This window comes from Puma concolor, chromosome C2 (genome assembly GCF_028749965.1).
Source record: "Puma concolor isolate L17-30 chromosome C2, mPumCon1.1.hap2, whole genome shotgun sequence".
NCBI lineage: Eukaryota > Metazoa > Chordata > Mammalia > Carnivora > Felidae > Puma > Puma concolor.
In genome coordinates this window covers 88,578,228-88,595,933 of record NC_141675.1, presented here as the reverse complement: position 1 = coordinate 88,595,933, position 17,706 = coordinate 88,578,228, and the positions used below count along the sequence as shown (strand labels likewise).

Below are 17,706 nucleotides of genomic sequence, written 5' to 3'. Positions count from 1 at the left end.
CAAATTTCCATTTCTTCAGATTTCTCTTGGCTTGTAGCTTTACTGTACTGCCTTTATATTAGTTTCCTTATTATAGGCTATGAAATTTACTTTTAAGTTCTTCAGCAATAATGATTAGTAGAGAAAAGACCATAAGAAATGAAAAGAGTAGATGGTTCATGAAACATGAAGAAGTTGGGTAATACATACGACAACACGAGGTGTTACTAGAAGATACACAGTGTGAGGAACTATCTTATTATCTCGAACATTCCATAATCTCTCCACCTTTCGAACTACTTTATCACTCCATTGATATAATCCAAGACTGCAATTAAAGAATAAAAGACAGTCATTTTGCAAATTCGTCACAGCTTTAAATAGTGAAAGTATTTATGAACATCAATATACAATTAAGATATTTGAGTTTACTATATACCAAATACTGCAACATACATGACAACATTTTCTAATCTTTTCAACCTGATGAGATTATCATCAATATTGTGCAGATAGAGATGGAAGGGTAGAGACAGGAAGTAACTTCTCAAGTTCACAAAGCTAATACTTTGCTCAGATGATGATGAATTACTCCCTTTTTTTTTTTTTTTAATTTTTTTTTCAACGTTTATTTATTTTTTTTGGGACAGAGAGAGACAGAGCACGAACGGGGGAGAGGCAGAGAGAGAGGGAGACACAGAATCGGAAACAGGCTCCAGGCTCTGAGCCATCAGCCCAGAGCCCGACGCGGGGCTCGAACTCACGGACCGCAAGATCGTGACCTGGCTGAAGTCGGACGCTTAACCGACTGCGCCACCCAGGCGCCCCGAATTACTCCCTTTTAACACAAATTTTGGATAAAACAAAAGCAAGTCCAGAGACATATCCAAGCACATAAGGAAACTTAATAACAACAAAAAATGGCATTTAAAAAAAATGGCATTTTAATTTAGTGGGAAAGTACAATTTATTTATTAACTGTGATGTAACACTGGTTATCCATCTAGAAAAAAAAGTTAAATCCCTATTTCATCCCATATACAGAAATAAATTCCGAGAAGATGTCAGCAAAGATGGCAGACCTCTGAAAATTCTCTGTTCTTGAAAGCAGTGAGAAAAGTGGCAAAACGCCTTATCAACTTTTCAGAACTTTGGAAATTAACAAAGGCTTTCAGCAATCCAGGAAGTATTAAAAGAAAAAAAAGGATAGGAGTGCCTGGGAGGCTCAGTCAGTCAAGCGTCCAACTCTTGATTTCAGCTCAAGTCATGATCATGAGATCGAGCCCCTCACTGCTAGTGTGGAGCCTGCTTGGGATTCTCTCTCTCCCTCTCTCTCTCTGCCCCTCCCCTACTCTTGCATACACACTTGCTCTCAAAATAAACAACAAAAAAAAATTGTTTAAAAAATAGATAACTCTCAGTAAGAACTGCAAGCTTTGTGGCATTTTCCCATGCCTTGCCAGCCCTGAAAACTAACAGCCCGCAATCACAGTAAAAACCAGCAAACCTCGGGGCGCCTGGGTGGCGCAGTCGGTTAAGCGTCCGACTTCAGCCAGGTCACGATCTCGCGGTCCGTGAGTTCGAGCCCCGCGTCAGGATCTGGGCTGATGGCTCAGAGCCTGGAGCCTGTTTACGATTCTGTGTCTCCCTCTCTCTCTGCCCCTCCCCCGTTCATGCTCTGTCTCTCTCTGTCCCAAAAATAAATAAAAACGTGGAAAAAAAATTTAAAAAAAAAAAAACCAGCAAACCTGGCAGCCACTATAGAGGTGGTAGAATGGGGGTGACTGGAAGAACACATTAAAAACAGCCCCCATAATCCAACTCTATCTACAAGAAACACAGTTCAGACTCAAGGACACAAATAGGTTGAATGTACAAGAATTAAACAGATAATACCATGCAAACAGTACTCAAATGAGAGCTGGAACGACTACACCAGTATCAGACAAAATAGACCTTAAAACAAAAGTTGTTAGTAGAAATAAAGAGGGAAGTTCTATAATGATGAAAAGGTCAATCCACCCAGAAGATATAATAGTTATAAACATATATATACCTCACAAAAGAACCCCAAAATACATGAAGCAAAAATAAATTCCAAATGAATAAAAGCTATGAATGTAAAAAATTGAAATAATTTACTAGAAGACAGGAGAATATTTTTATAATCATTGGAGGGCAGGAATTTCTCAAGCAACAGAAGAAAAAAATAGATGAATTTAATGATATAAAAATTTTAAATTTTTCTATGAAAAAAATATTATAACGAAATAAGATAACTAAGTGGGACAAATATTTGCAACAAACATGAAAAAGGATTACTATCCCCCAATTATAAAGTACTCTTACAAAATCACTAGAAAAGGAAAAATAACCCAGGACTGGACAAAAGACATAAATAGGCTGTATACAAGTACAGAGGAAATTCAAATGGCTGAAACCTCAGTAGTAGTCCTAGAAGATACCATCTTTTACTCTCAGATTGGCCTTAAAAAAAAAAAAAAATCTATAATATCCACTACTGGTAAGCATTTATATATCATTGGTGGGATATAATGACATCATTTATAATGGACATTAATTTTGATTTTTCCCCATAATCCATATCATTTTTTTCTGGCTTTTTTTCCCCCTAGATTACCTCAATCATCAACCCTATGAATCTCTCATTTTCACCAATAAAACAGAATAGAAAGAGGCTATATTTTCCCACTATTATTTTATGGAAATTTTAAACATACAAAATGTTGACAAAACTGCAAAGAGCACAGCTGCAGATCTAATAATCTTCACTTCGATTCTACAATTAACATTTTGTTTTATTTGTGTGTGTGTGTGTGTGTGTGTGTGTGTGTGTGTGTGTGTGTGTTGCCATATATCTGTTCATCTATCTATGCCTTGAAGATGCTATTTTTAATTCTTTTGATCTTTCTCCATAGCAAAGTAATGTTTAAACATCCATAGTGATCAAAGCCAGCAAGAAAACAGCTTTTACCTTATTAATAACTCCAAATATTCTCTTCATCATCTACATTTCAAGACAAATAGTTTCTCCAAATAAATAGGTTAGGGACAAATCCAACTCTTCATGTGTCTATCAACTGAATTTCCTATCATTCTATTATCTCCATTCATACTGTAAGATTTCCTGCTTTTGAGGAATATCCTGAATACAAGAAAGTACTGCAAATTATGAGCTTAACAATAGTTCTTTTTAAATATTTATTTATTTACTGAGGGGGAGGAGGGGAAGAGAGAGGGAGAGGGAGGGAGGGGGAGAGAGCAGGACCATGAGTGGGGAAGGAAGAGAGAGGGAGAGAGAGAATCCCAAGCAGGTCCCACACTCAGCACAGAGCCCAACATGGGGCTCAATCTCACAACTGTGAGATCATGACCTCAGCTGAAATCAAGAGTTGGACGCTTAACCCACTGAGCTACCCAGGCATCCCTTAACAAAAGTTCTTATGTGTGGGTATCTCTTTCTTAACTACATCACTATGTAGGTGATGCCTATCTCATCATTTATGTTTCTCATAAAGACCAAAATTCTTAGGAAAGACCAGACTCCTCCTACACCACCAAATGAACACAAACTATTTAAAGAAGGAAAATATCTATGTCCAATTAGAATTTGTTTCTTCACATGTACTCTAAAAAATATGATGAATAAAGTATTATCTGCTTCAATATTTAATTCTAGCTATTTTAATAGAGATCTCTGTAATTAAAGTAAAATATATACAAAGTAAACAAATTTGAAGTATAAGAATTAATGTTTTTTTTTTTGAGGTGAGGGTGGAGCAGAGAGAGAGGGAGAATCCCAACCAGGCTCCACACTGTCAGCACAGATCAAGCGGAGCTTGATCTCACAAACCTCAAAATCATGTCCTAAGCCAAAACCTAAGCTACTTAACCGACTGAGCCACCCAGGCACTCCAGGATTAATTAATTTTTAATTCCACATCCATATACCACTAATCTGATAAACATATGGAACAGTATAAGCACCCCCAGAAGGTTTTCTTGTGCTTCTTTCCAATCTATACTCAACTTCTCAACTTGTAGGTCATTTAACAGCTTGGCCCTTCTAGTAAAACCACTCATCCTTTATCATTGCTCTTTTTTAAAAACTACACAATGGGGCGCCTGGGTGGCGCAGTCGGTTAAGCGTCCGACTTCAGCCAGGTCACGATCTCACGGTCCGTGAGTTCGAGCCCCGCGTCAGGCTCGGAGCCTGGAGCCTGTTTCCGATTCTGTGTCTCCCTCTCTCTCTGCCCCTCCCCCGTTCATGCTCTGTCTCTGTCTGTCCCATAAATAAATAAAAACGTTGAAAAAAAAAATTAAAAAAAAAAAAACTACACAAATGGACTGACTTCTTTTGTTCAACATTAGATCTGTGATATTAATATATGTTGTTGCATGTAACAATAGTATATTCTTTTTTAGTGCCTTGTAGTTTTCAATTATATGAATATATCATTTATTTATCCATGCTACAACAAAACTGCCATGAACATTCTTGTGCTTATCTTTTTGTGGACATATGCTCTTAGAGATTTGTATTTTATATAAATGAATGCAAATGGTTACAGATCTGTGACTGATACACTATAAAAAATTCTTGACACATTTTTTTTAGTGTTTCTTAGTATTATTCATTTTTGGCCCTAACCCTCTAGATCACTGCTAATATGTTGTATTAAATACAGTATCAGTTTACATGTAAATATTGCCATGATAGGTGATAATTATTAAAAAAAAACAAAATATAGAGGCACCTGGATGGCTCAGTCAGTTAAGCTTCCGACTTTGGCTCAGGTCATGATCTCACGGTTCATGAGTGTGAGCCCCACTTCCGGCTCTGTGCTGACAGCTTAGAACCTGGAGGCTGCTTCAGATTCTGTGTCTCCCTCCCCCCTCTCTCTGCCCTTCTCCACTCATACTCTATCTCAAAAATAAACATTAATAAACAAACCAAAATATAACCAACTCATATTCTCCCATGGCCTGACTATACTGTACAGCAACACAAGTTACAATGTGGTGGAAAAGAGCTCTGCTGGCAAGAAGATTCCTGGCTCTTTGGGCAAGTCACTTAAGTTTCTGCATCTTAACTGCTTCATCTCTAAAATGAAAGGGTAAAGCTAAATGGCCTCTTTTATCCTGTTTTAATAGCTATAGTTTTTTTAGGCTAGCCATGAAGCCGCTATTATTTATGGCAACTATCATGCCATGAGTCTCAGATTCTAATCTTAGCACCCTCCTAAAAGAGAAGAACAAGAACAAAAAATAACAAATACCTATAATTAAAAGGTGGGAGACCATCTGCAAATCTTGAAGTTAGAGGATTTCCATCTTTATCATGGTAGAATGCAAATAGGCCAGCAGAGAAACCCTATAAAAAAAATTCAAAATGTCTCAGAGTGAAAAATATCAAGTCTGATTATACACATCATAACATGGTGCTATCAAAAGAGAACACTCATATAACCTTGTAAAAGCACCCAGCCAATACTTCTACTGAAATGTCATATATTGGAATTGGAAAAAAATTAAGTATTCCATCTAATGAATTTTAAATTTCAATTACTTGAAGGAATTGTAAGTTAAGGAATCCAAAGTAATAGTGACAATATTCTTTGGTACTGGCATAAATAAGAAATTTGTTTAAGAATATATTTACCACAGTCGATCCTCTTCACATGAACTCATTACATAAACTCTATAATTGCACCCAGGGTATATTACCATTGAGAACAACTGACAATACAGTTTAGAGTAGGAGGTGGACAATCAAGTATGCTCCCTAAGAGCACTCAAAAAATTCAGTCTTTGATCCAAAAGTACACACACTTAATACATATCTGTACTTAAAAAGACTGGAAGTGTGTGTGCATGTGTGTATGTACACTTAGGAAAAAAATAATGGAAACATATATCAAAATGTTAACTGTGGTTCTTCTGATGGTAGGGTAATGTGTAAAATAACTCATATTCCCCTAATTTTTTTACAATATGAATTTGTTACGTTTATAGTCACAATTTAAATACTATTTTTTTCAGAACCACTAATTAAACATTCCTTCAATGTTCAAGAAACTTAAAAAGGAGTTTATAATTTTGTTAATAAATGATGCTAAAGCACCGTTATGCCTTCGAATTATCTAAATTATATGTGGATAACATTTCATTAATAAAAATGAATACATTTTATGTATACATGGAAAGACTGGAAATTTCCCTCTATTTTATTCTTTACAATATATACAAATAAGTAAAACAATTTAACTTATAAAGCATTACCACATTCAAGAAGAAGGTATTGCTATCAATCATTCTAAATTACTGAATTAAATACTATTTTTAAGTCTTTAATTTTAATTTTAATGAGATAATGGATACTTCACATAAAGGTATTAAAATTCCTGTTCTCTATCCTTCACCTCCCAAAATAGATGAGAAAATAGGCAAAAAAAAAAAAAAAAAATTATTGCCATTTGATATCTATTTCATTAGATTTCTTTTCTTGCTCTTTCCTAATCTAATACCTAAAACAAAACACTTCTGTGACTACTTCTTTATGTATGTTTCATACACTGAGAATATGCTATAGCTCATATCCAAATAGCTAACAATCAGAAACGATCACTTAATTAATCAATTTCTTTGGCAAATTTCTTTGCTTACACAACTGTGGCCTCTGTGTCATTCAAAGCTTGCCAAAATGATTAATGGAATCCAGGTTATTCTTTTATTCCTGAATTTCTTCTTCTTTTTTAATCTCTGAAGATGCAAAGGACACTTAATTGAGTCAGCTAAGAAAATCAAAATAGCTTTCAATATACAATTCACTGAAGTTATACAAAGCTTAAAATAGTGTAATTTGCCTCATCCTTTATAATATTCTAAATATACATTTTTTTCCCACTGTATCAGCTTGAACATTTTTCTAAGCACTCACATTTCAGAAGGTTTATTTGGTATTCAAAGCACCACAGGTAAGTGTAATTGATAGTTATGAACATACAAAACTTTATGGGGAATCTGTGTTAAACATTTCTTACCATCTTCCAGGATAGGCTTTGAGACTTAAGTTAATATTTAAAATTTCTTAGGTTTTTACAGTTTTTAAAATAATTCAAGGGGCGCCTGAGTGGCTCAGTCGGTTAAGCGTCCAACTTCAGCCAGGTCACGATCTCGCGGTCCGGGAGTTCGAGCCCCGCGTCAGGCTCTGGGCTGATGGCCCAGAGCCTGGAGCCTGTTTCCGATTCTGTGTCTCCCTCTCTCTCTGCCCCTCCCCCGCTCATGCTCTGTCTCTCTCTGTCCCAAAAATAAATAAACGTTGAAAAAAAAAAATTAAAAAAAAAAAAAAATTCAAATATATAAAAAGTAAAAAAAATATCCATAACAGAAACTTATGTATCCTCTTTAAGGCTATTTAAGATGTTAGTTTACCATATTTTCGGCAAACTTTTAAGAAATAAAACACTGCAGAGTAAATATTACTGAAGCTCCATTACCTAATCCTTTCTCCTCCTTCTTTTCCCAGAGGTAACCACTACACCTTGAAGTCACTGTGTATAACTTTCTTTTTTTTAAATGTTTGTTTGAGGTGGCGGGGAGGGAGAGAGATGGAGGGGCAGAGAGAAAGAGTGAGAGAGAGAGAATCCCACTGTCAGTGCAGAGCCCAATCCAGGGCTTGATCCTACGAACCGAAATGCGAGATCATGACTAGAGCTGAAATCAAGAGTCAGATACTTAACTGACTGAGCCACTCGGGTGTCCCAATGTACATAACTTTCATGCATTCTTTTATAGTCAATGGTATCTAGCTTTGAGACCCTTTGACTGCTAAAGTAAGTCTGAATACCTTCTTATACATGACTCAGCCAACTGTTTTTTTTTCTTTTCTGAATTGCCTGTTCATAACCTAATTTATCTCATGCCTGGGATCTCTGCATTCATGTTCATTTATATACCACATTTAAAATCTGCTGTTTCTCTCTGGTTCTCTCAACATCAAGTATCTATAGTTTTTAGCTCTTAGGAAGAATGAGTCTTGTTTCACCTCAATTAGCAGGTTCAGCTTATTTTTTTTAAAAATAAAAGAAAAACAGAGAATTCGTTTTAGAATCTTCTTACTTGAAGGATATAAATGTCTGGTTACATAGGTGTTTCAGTGAGTTATGTAATGTATTTGCTGATTTAAAGACTGAGGCTTGCATATTAAAGTCATACATGCTAGCTCACTAAGACTAATAAATAAAGGGTGCTTGGGTGGCTCAGTCAATTAAGCATCTGCCTCTTGATTTTGGCTCAGGTCATTATCTCATGGTTTGTGAGTTCAGGCCCCATGTCAGGCTCCACACAGAGTGGAGCCTGCTTGGGATTCTCTCTCTCTCTCTCTCTCTCTCTCTCTCTGTCTCTCTCTCTGTCCCCTTCTTCCCTGCACACACACTCTCTCTCTTTCTCTCTCTCAAAAATAAATAAATAAAAAAAAGACTAATAGATAACTGCCACTGATTTTATTATACCTTACTATATACAGCATGGTGCTATAGGATTTCTGTTTTGTCTTAATCTCCAAGAAAAAACTCCACTGTACTATGTACTACTGTTCTCTTCATTTTAACAGATGAATCTGAGGCTTATAAAGCTAAATAATTTGCATAAGATCCCAAATATTTTTAGTGGTAGAGCTAAGAAGACTCACACCCCTAAATCTGTGTGATCTATTGTCTCTCAATCACTGCATCTTACTGCCATCTATTTTCTAAATACATAAATGGCATCAAGAAACCATTTCCTAGGGTTTTAGATAACTTTTTAATTTCCCAGATATATTATAAAAGTTCACTATTTTGGACAAATTGGGGAAAAGGAAGGAGGGGTTCTGAATCAGTGTATGTAAATTTTAGAAAGCCTAAGCAGACCGAGAGGACTTTTGAAATCAGACCTCTGCAATAAGATCTAGAATTAGCATATCAGTTATCACTTTACAGGAAAGTGAATTTTTGTAAATTACTAAGTTTTTTTAAATTTTTTTTTAACGTTTATTCATTTTTTGATAGAGAGACAGAGCGTGAGTGGGGGAGGGGCAGAGAGCGAGGGAGACACAGAATCCGAAGCAAGCTCCAGGCTCGGAACTGACAGCACAGACCTGGATGCGGGCTTCAATTCACTGACTGTGAAATCATGACCTGAGCTTAAGTCGGACGCTTAACCGACTGAGCCACCCAGGCGCCCCACTAAGTTTTCTTCTTTTTTTTTTAAAAAAAAAATTTTTTTTTTCAACGTTTATTTATTTTTGCGACAGAGAGAGACAGAGCACGAACGGGGGAGGGGCAGAGAGAGAGGGAGACACAGAATCGGAAACAGGCTCCAGGCTCTGAGCCATCAGCCCAGAGCCCGACGCGGGGCTCGAACTCACGGACCACGAGATCGTGGCCTGGCTGAAGTCGGACACTTAACCAACTGCGCCACCCAGGCGCCCCTAAGTTTTCTTCTTAAGAACAGTAATCATTTTCTCAAAAATCCTATTACCAGAGACCTAGTCATCTAGGTTTTACTTACATAAATCTAAGAATCCAAAATTTAACGTATATATCAAAATAACAGCATAATAAACAGAAAATTAACGCATGAAGGAAAGAACAGTAATTAACAGCAAAATTTACCAGGGCATGAATAATCTCATGTTTTACTGTGGACAGCATCCCAATAAACTCCTGAGGCTGGGTAGAGATCATATTTGGACACAGGTTAGCATATCCTGCTATTGGCCTGTTAAAATAGACATTGAATTTTTTATTATATTCCAGAAAAATCAGTATTATGATATTTACTAACTTATACTTTTCTAAAAAAAAAAAAAAAAACAAACTGACTAGGTCAGAAAAATCTTTGCTAAATATCAAATGTCATTTTATACCATAATATCTAACTCACTATCTTATACTTTCAAGACATATACCTTTGTTTTCCTATGGTGTGGCTAATTAGTACCTGTCCTCACAAAAGTAAAGTTAATGTACATTTAAGTGTGAACTTGTAAAATATGTCAACATATACCAAAAGATAAGAATGGACTGAAAAACTTAAATTCTAACATGTTTTACTTGCAAAATCCAGATCTGATTTCAGCATTTCACTACATTTACAGGCACATGGGATGAGCAGGTAGGTGGAGAGGGACGCTAGGTATACAATAGGATAATAAGCAAATCATTCAGGTTGTTCAACCTTCTTATGCCCATCTTGCTATTCCCTTTCTCTGCCTGAACACTACCTTCATTCACATACAGATTTTTTATCTTCCCATCATCTTCTTTCATATTCTATACTTTCTAGAATCTATACAGTTCTATCACTTTCTGAGCCTCGAACCTGAGAGTCCAAGACCTGACTAGTACCCAATATAATTCAGTTAGTTACACCATGTACCTACCTGTCTTTCAAAAGCTGTGGCAAACAGACAACAGTAAGGACTCCAAAGTCCTTTCTCCCACCACTACCTCAACATTTTATCACAGAAATACCAAAAACTCACCAAAATGTAATCACTTTATACAAAGTAACATTTGCCTTAAGTAAAAAACATATGGTATATTTTGTTCATACTTGAAAACAACAGACTTATACTCAGAAAATAATTCACTTACCAAAACATTGCCACAGTGACCTCTAAAATATAAAATGGATATCACTGCCAGGCTTAAAACCCATCAGGGACTTCCTACAGCATTTAGAATAAAACATCCCTGTCTGCCTCTCCAATGCATTTCCTTTAGTTCTCATCTTCAAAAACAGCGTCCACTGAAGTGGCTTCTACCAAACAACAGGCACACATGGAATTTTCTAACATAAGTCTTCCTCAAACTCTTTATCTGGCTGAAGCCCATCAATGTTCAGGTTACACCTAAAGTTTCACTCTTTCAAAGAGGCCATCTGTGCTTAATTAATCTAAATTATGTTTCCCCCTTTGTTCTCTTTTATGCTATAGCACCCTTTTTTTCCCTATAAAGTATTGATCCTATTTTGAAATCACATTTATTTCTAAGTATATTTAATACCTGCCTGCCTCTGTAATTCCTATGTTCCATGAATGAGGCAGGTACATGGGTCTATTTTGTTCACTTAGTCTGCAAACACCATATTAGGCATTCAAGTATTCTTTGAATGAATTAATACGGCAGTTTTGAAGGAACGTTTCTTTCATCAAAAAGATTAAGAAAGAACAACTGCAGATACTGCTCTTTCTTCCAACATCAACATGCTCCTCAGAAAAAAACAATTATTTTCCCAGATATATGAGTAGCTTCAATTTCACTGATACAAAGAACATTTACTCTTTTAGTTACTCATTTATATCAAATGTGAACCAAAAGCTAAAGTGCTTTAAGAAAACATATCAGCAGTGCAAAAAACCCTGAAATATGAAATTAGGTTATGGGATTCTCATCTGTGTGAAGATTCCTGTGCTGGATTCTCTCACCAAAAGACAACTAGATACTTTAGGTGTTTTCAGCATTGTCAGATGCTGAAAGGAGATGAACTACTCTAGACCCATCTCAACCTGGGATTTTATATTCCTGTCCCCATTTTCCAAAGGAAGCCATTCCCTTCCTAATACATAAGGTTCACTTTAATGTGTCTTTTAAGAAAAGTAGTAAAAGCTCATTGTAAAAAGTTATATATCCAAATAACATAGATATGTATAAAGAAAAACATGAAAATTCCAGTTTACAACCTACCCCCCTACAGAGGTAACTGCTACTAACAGTTTGCCCAGAACTGAAGGGTTTCCCAGGATTTTCAGACAGGGAAGTCTTGGCCAAACTGGGATGGTTGGCAATTCTAATTATTTCTTTTTCCTTAGTACATTCAAGTATGTGTAATACACACACACACACACACACACACACACACACACACACACACAAACATGTAATCATATTATGTACATTGTTTTACAATATTCTTTGAAACTCAACAGTATTTTGAAAATGAGATTGTGTGTGTGTGTGTGTTCACAATCCATACAGTTTAGTTCAAATTAAGATAACCACTATTTTGCAGCACCACCATTATGAAGGCTTATTTCACAAAGACATCTACGTTAAGAAAGTATCTCATTTTATGAAGTAACTTAATTTATCATTCATTTAGCACTTCAAAATACCACATTTCCTGAGACATACTGAGACACTGTTAATTATAAAATATCATAAATTTAATTATACCTTCTCAGGAAAAAAGGAACACTCTATTAAACACATGTATTTTTATAAACACTGGTGTGTGTGTATATATATATATATATATATATATATATATATATACACACACACACACATACATATATGCAAAAACATAGCACTTTAGTCATTTGACTCTAAGCTTTCCCAACACTTAGAAGCTAATGATTCTTTAGATTTCAGATCATCAGTTACACAGCATCATGGTAATAGACTGTTCCTCATAATCCATGATGCTCATTTTGACCTCTTTACCACCTTTGGGACTGACAGTATAATTCTGTAGCATATACCAGTGTTTCCTTTGTATTGCCTACTTGGTTCAACTAATAATTTCATTTTTTTCCTTAAATGAATACACATCAATAGAAGTCAAACAGTTCTTTAAAGTCAGCTAGTCTTGATAGATAGAGGAACCTTCAAGACCTCAGCAATGGTCCTACGTACATATGAAATGGTCACATTAATTCTCCTAAATTTGAGAATGTTACAATCTATTCTGACATATGACAATTTCTACTGCCTTTGATTTGTCTGGAGTGTGACAGGCAACCTTCTACATATATAATAACATTTCATTTCAAGCTTGCTTCACTGGGAAAATTTTTAAAAATCTTTTGTAAATAAATAAGAGGTTTCTAAATTTTTTAAGTGATAATTTATCTAAGTGAAGGACATGGCAAATTATATGACAATTAGATAAACACTTATTTTAGCACAGAAGTGCTAAAATTAAAATTCAAATTGTTTCCTTAGAGAGCTATTTACTTCCAAAGAAAATTCTCTGGACAATACTTTTTCTTTAGAGCTGGTACTGACATTACTATATGAATAATAGTTCTATCACCTGACATTTTCTCCCCACTCCCCCATCCAAGCGCTGTTTCTTATTATTGGAGGCAATCTGGAAAATGCAAACTTCTTGTACTCTTAACACTTAGAACCTGTGTTAAGAGTTTCCATAATTAGGTCTCAGAGAATAAGTCTCTGGGGAAAGTTTACCTGTCCATTTTTGCTTCCTGCTGACAATAGGCTGCATAAGAGATGATGTTTTCACGGCTGCACCTCTCGGTGGCCAGAGCACCAACATATAGAACAAAGTCTGCATCCCGGACGCCTTCTTGGTCTTGCACACCTACTGCTAAACAGGACCACTTACCCCCACGGCAGACCCTGCATCTCTGCGCCATGGCAAGCAAAAGAAAATCAGACCAGAGACAAGATTAGCTGTAGGGACTTTTAATGTATAATGAATCCAGACTCTAAATTCATACGATTTAACTTTTATTTATTATCCCTCAACTTTTGCCAAATCCATTCCTCCCTCTACTCAGTTCCTATCTCTAAGTTTGAATTTGCTTCACTAAAATTTCTACTTTATGTAAAATTATTATAATCTACATATAATAAACATAATCTAATCCATAATGTTAATTAAAACAACTGTTATTTATAAAGGGCAGCCAACCTGGACACAAAAAAAGACAGAAAAAGTTTTAAACTTTGAAACTGACAATTACAATGGACTTCCTTGTACTTTTTTTTTTCAACTTCCTGTAAATGTATAGTTATTTCAAAATTAACTAATAAAAACATTTTATCTATGGAAATATATTTTCTATTATAAAGTAATTCATGTAGTTAGTTAAAAATTCATATAATACAAACAAAAAGTTAGTCATCTTTACCTTTTAAAGATGAGTTTAAAGGTAAAGTCACCTCAACATTACCCTTAATTTCTAGTTTTCTAATCAATTCTGTGCCCTTATAACATCTGCTTTTTAGAAAACTTCTCTCAAAGTTCTAAACAATTATAATTTCCAAATTTATAAATAAAAAAAATCAGTGAATTGTGGGGGTTTTCTTAGGTGTAAGTGATGCTTATAAAGAGAAGAAAAAAAAATCCCCATTTTATTACATTGTCTACTCTTATTTCTCTAACACATCTATTTATAATTACTTTAACCTATTAAAGTTGATGTTACATAAAGTTATGATCTTTAGGGGTGCCTGTATGACTCAGTCAGTTAAGCATCTGACTTTAGCTCAGGTCGTGATCTTAGGGTTCATGAGTTTGAGCCCAGCACTGGGCTCTCTGCTGTTAGCACAGAGCCTGCTTCAGATCCTGTCTCCCTCTCTCTCTGTCTCTGCCCTGCTTACTGTCTCTCTCAAAATAAATAAATAAACTTGAAAAAATTCTTTAAAAACAAAAAATTGTGATTTTTAAGCATACTTTTCCATGATCACTCATGCATTAAAAAAAAAAAAAAAAAAATCACAGGCTCTGTGATGATGGCTCAGAGCCTGGAGCCTGCTTCTGATTCCGTGTTTCCCTCTCTGCCCCTCCTCTGCTCATGTTCTGTCTCTCTCAAAAATAAACTAAATTTTATTTTTTTTTAAATTTTTTTTTTAACGTTTATTTATTTTTGAGACAGAGAGAGACAGAGCATGAACGGGGGAAGGGGCAGAGAGAGAGGGAGACACAGAACCGGAAGCAGGCTCCAGGCTCTGGAAGCCATCAGCCCAGAGCCCAACGCGGGGCTCGAACTCACGGACCGCGAGATCGTGACCTGAGCTGAAGTCGGATGCTTAACCGACTGAGCCACCCAGGCGCCCCAAAAATAAACTAAATTTAAAATTTTTTTTTTTTTTAATCAGGCTCTCCCCCCACCACCCCCAAGTAGATAAGTAGCAGAATTTGGAAAAGCCAAGAGAATTAAAAACAAACAAAAATACCTTAGAAAAAAAGCAAAGAAATGTGTCTTAAAATGTCTCTAAATTTCTTGGGAAAAAAGCTGGATATGTAATTAAGAAGTAATTTTAATTTTCAAACATGTCCCTAAAACATTTTATACTCAAGAAATTTGAGAAAAGAAATGAAAGCTGAATAAGTTAGTTGTATTAGTGCCAAAATATAGGGGTCCAAAAAGCCTTACTGAGCTTCAAAAAACTTAATAAAAATTACAAAGTAAACTTCAGTTAAACATATGCTTAATTTTGGTTACTAGGTAAATGTTCAGTAACACATTCATTTCTGGAAGTAGCTAGAGAACACAGTTCAACAGAGAAAAACAGCTATAGCAATAATCATATTTTCATACTAACTTCAAAAAAAATTTTCTTTCAACGTTTACTTTTTGAGAGAAAGAGAGACAGAGCATGAGTGGGGGAGGGGCACAGAGAGAGGGAGACACAGAATCCGAAGCAGGTTCCAAGCTCTGAGCTGTTAGCACAGAGCCCCATGCGGGGCTCGAACTCAGACTGCGAGATCATGACCTGAGTCGAAGTTGGACGCCCAACCGACTGAGCCATTCAGGCACCCCAAATGTTTATTTATTTTTGAGAGAGAAAGAGAGAGAGCGTTGAGTGGAGAGGGGCAGGGAGAGAGGGAGACAGAGAATCTGAAGCAGGCTCCAGGCTCTGAGCTGTCAGCACAGAGCCTGACAAGGGGCTCGAACTCACAAACCATGAGATCGTGACCTGAGCCAAAGTCAGATGCTTAACTGACTGAGCACCCAGGCACCCAATAATCATATTTTCAAATGCATATGTATAATAAATTGGTTTTCTTATACACATTTAAATTTTTTATCTTCATCCTGATAAGTAATATGTTTAATATGAAAAATCAGATTATAAAAATATATAATTCTTCAAAGAAAAGCCCCAAACAATCCAATTCATAAAGAAAACCATTAATATTTTAGTATGTTTCCAGATTCTTTAGTTCTTTTATTTTTTAATATATATGTACATACACTTTGTTTTTAATGTTTTTATTTCAGTTTTACTATGTTAAATTGACTATAATTCTTAAATAAAATAGGTTAACTACACATACTGACTTATAACATTTTTTTCCATTTAAGAGCGTAAATATCTTTCCAAGTCTACAGAGATCTACTTCATTCTTTAACAGTTGCATAGTACTCCATTACAGAATTATACCATAATTTAATACAATAATTTAATATTGGTATTAAATTTTATAATTATTTATAATTTTGTAAAGAATATCTTTGAATATTTGAATTATTTATAATTTTGTAAAGAATATCTTTGAATATACATTGCACAGTTATAAGTATTTTTATGGAATATGTTTCCAAATTGGGTTGAAGCATATCATACATATTTTTTATTTTAAGAGCTAATGTCGAATTGCCCTGCAAAAATACTAAGGTATATACCTCCTAGATGATATTTTGGAAGACAGGGGCACCTGGGTGGCTCAGTCAGTTAAGCATCCGACTCTGGTTTCAGCTCAGGTCATGATCTCATGGTTCATGGGCTGGAGCCCCTCATGGGGCTCTGTGCTGACAGTGTGGACCCTGCTTGGGATTCTTTCTCTCCCTCTCTTTCTGCCTCTCCCCTGCTTGCACTCTGTCTCTCAAAATAAATAAACTTAAAAAAAAAAAGATATTTTGGAAGACAAAGACGAAGTTCTAAGCTGAAATGATTCAGCAGTCCCAGAGATAAGATAAATGGAAAAAAGAAAAAAAAAATTAAAGAAGATATTATCAAATTAATAGGAAAACCAATGAAAGAATAAAATCAGCTAACTAAAATACGTTTGGTAATGAAGAATAAAGCTTTCAAACTTAAGTCTATAAAAATTTCTTGGTGACACAGATTGAAAATCTCCATTTCTTAGTTCAACCTAAAGAGTAAAAACATTGCTAGGAGTAGATTTGATTACCTGGAGGTGTTCCTCAGGCACTATAACTGGGCCGCATTTTGTATGCTCTGCAAATTCCCCAGTACAGTATCTATGGGGATCATTTTCCTTCTGGTGTTGGTTTGTTGCACGTTGTCTTTAGTTCATTTGTACATCAAAATTTAATTACAAAAAAAAAAAAAAAAAAGAAGTTCACAGCAGTTAAAAACATTGTAAAAAGCCTAGCTGCAAGATTAGTTTATTAATAAGGATTACTATTTTAGTTAGAAAAGTGGACTAAGAAAGAATTTGGGTTCCATGGGAAATCCTCCTAGCCTGGGTTTTCAGACCCCCAAATACTTCATAAGCTAATACTATAGACACGTGAGGGAAGAAAGAGATATGGCAAACAGGGGACAATTACACCTTAGGATAAGATCCAGCAGATCATAAAAGAAAATCAAGAAAAGAGGGGTGCCTGGCTGGCTTAGTCAGTGGAGCATGCAACTCGATCTCAAGGTTTTGAGTTCAAGCCCTATGTTGCAAGATTTCTTAAAAATAAAAAAATCTTGGGGCCCCTAGGTGGCTCAGTTGGTTATGTGTCTGACCCTGGATTTCAGCTTAGGTCATGATCTCATGGTTTGTGGGTCTGAGCCCTTCATCTGGCTCCACACTGACAGCACGGAGTCTGCTTGGGATTCTCTCTCTCCCTATCTTTCTGGCCTTCCCTTGCTCATTCTCTCTCTCTCAAAATAAAAAAAAAAATCAGGGAAAGAATGATTACCTAACAGGTGCTTTATTATTCCTTTTAAA

At 35.6% G+C, this 17,706-nt stretch overlaps 1 protein-coding gene across 7 annotated transcripts in view; it reads right to left on the bottom strand.

Moving 5' to 3' along the window:
* The window catches only part of LMLN (leishmanolysin like peptidase), a 149,292-nt gene that overhangs the window by 109,029 nt on the left and 22,557 nt on the right, over positions 1–17,706 (bottom strand). For all 7 annotated transcript variants that reach the window (XR_015240236.1, XR_015240237.1, XR_015240239.1 and 4 more), the window contains exons 5-9: positions 16,936–17,050; positions 13,239–13,417; positions 9,657–9,762; positions 5,280–5,374; positions 190–307 (exon numbers count right to left, since the gene is read on the bottom strand). Coding sequence is in view for 3 of the 7 variants with exons in the window: in XM_086675161.1 (XP_086531287.1) it covers positions 190–307; positions 5,280–5,374; positions 9,657–9,762; positions 13,239–13,417; positions 16,936–17,050 (613 nt within the window). In the remaining 4 variants the exon portion in view is untranslated. The remainder of the gene's footprint in view (positions 1–189; positions 308–5,279; positions 5,375–9,656; positions 9,763–13,238; positions 13,418–16,935; positions 17,051–17,706) is intronic.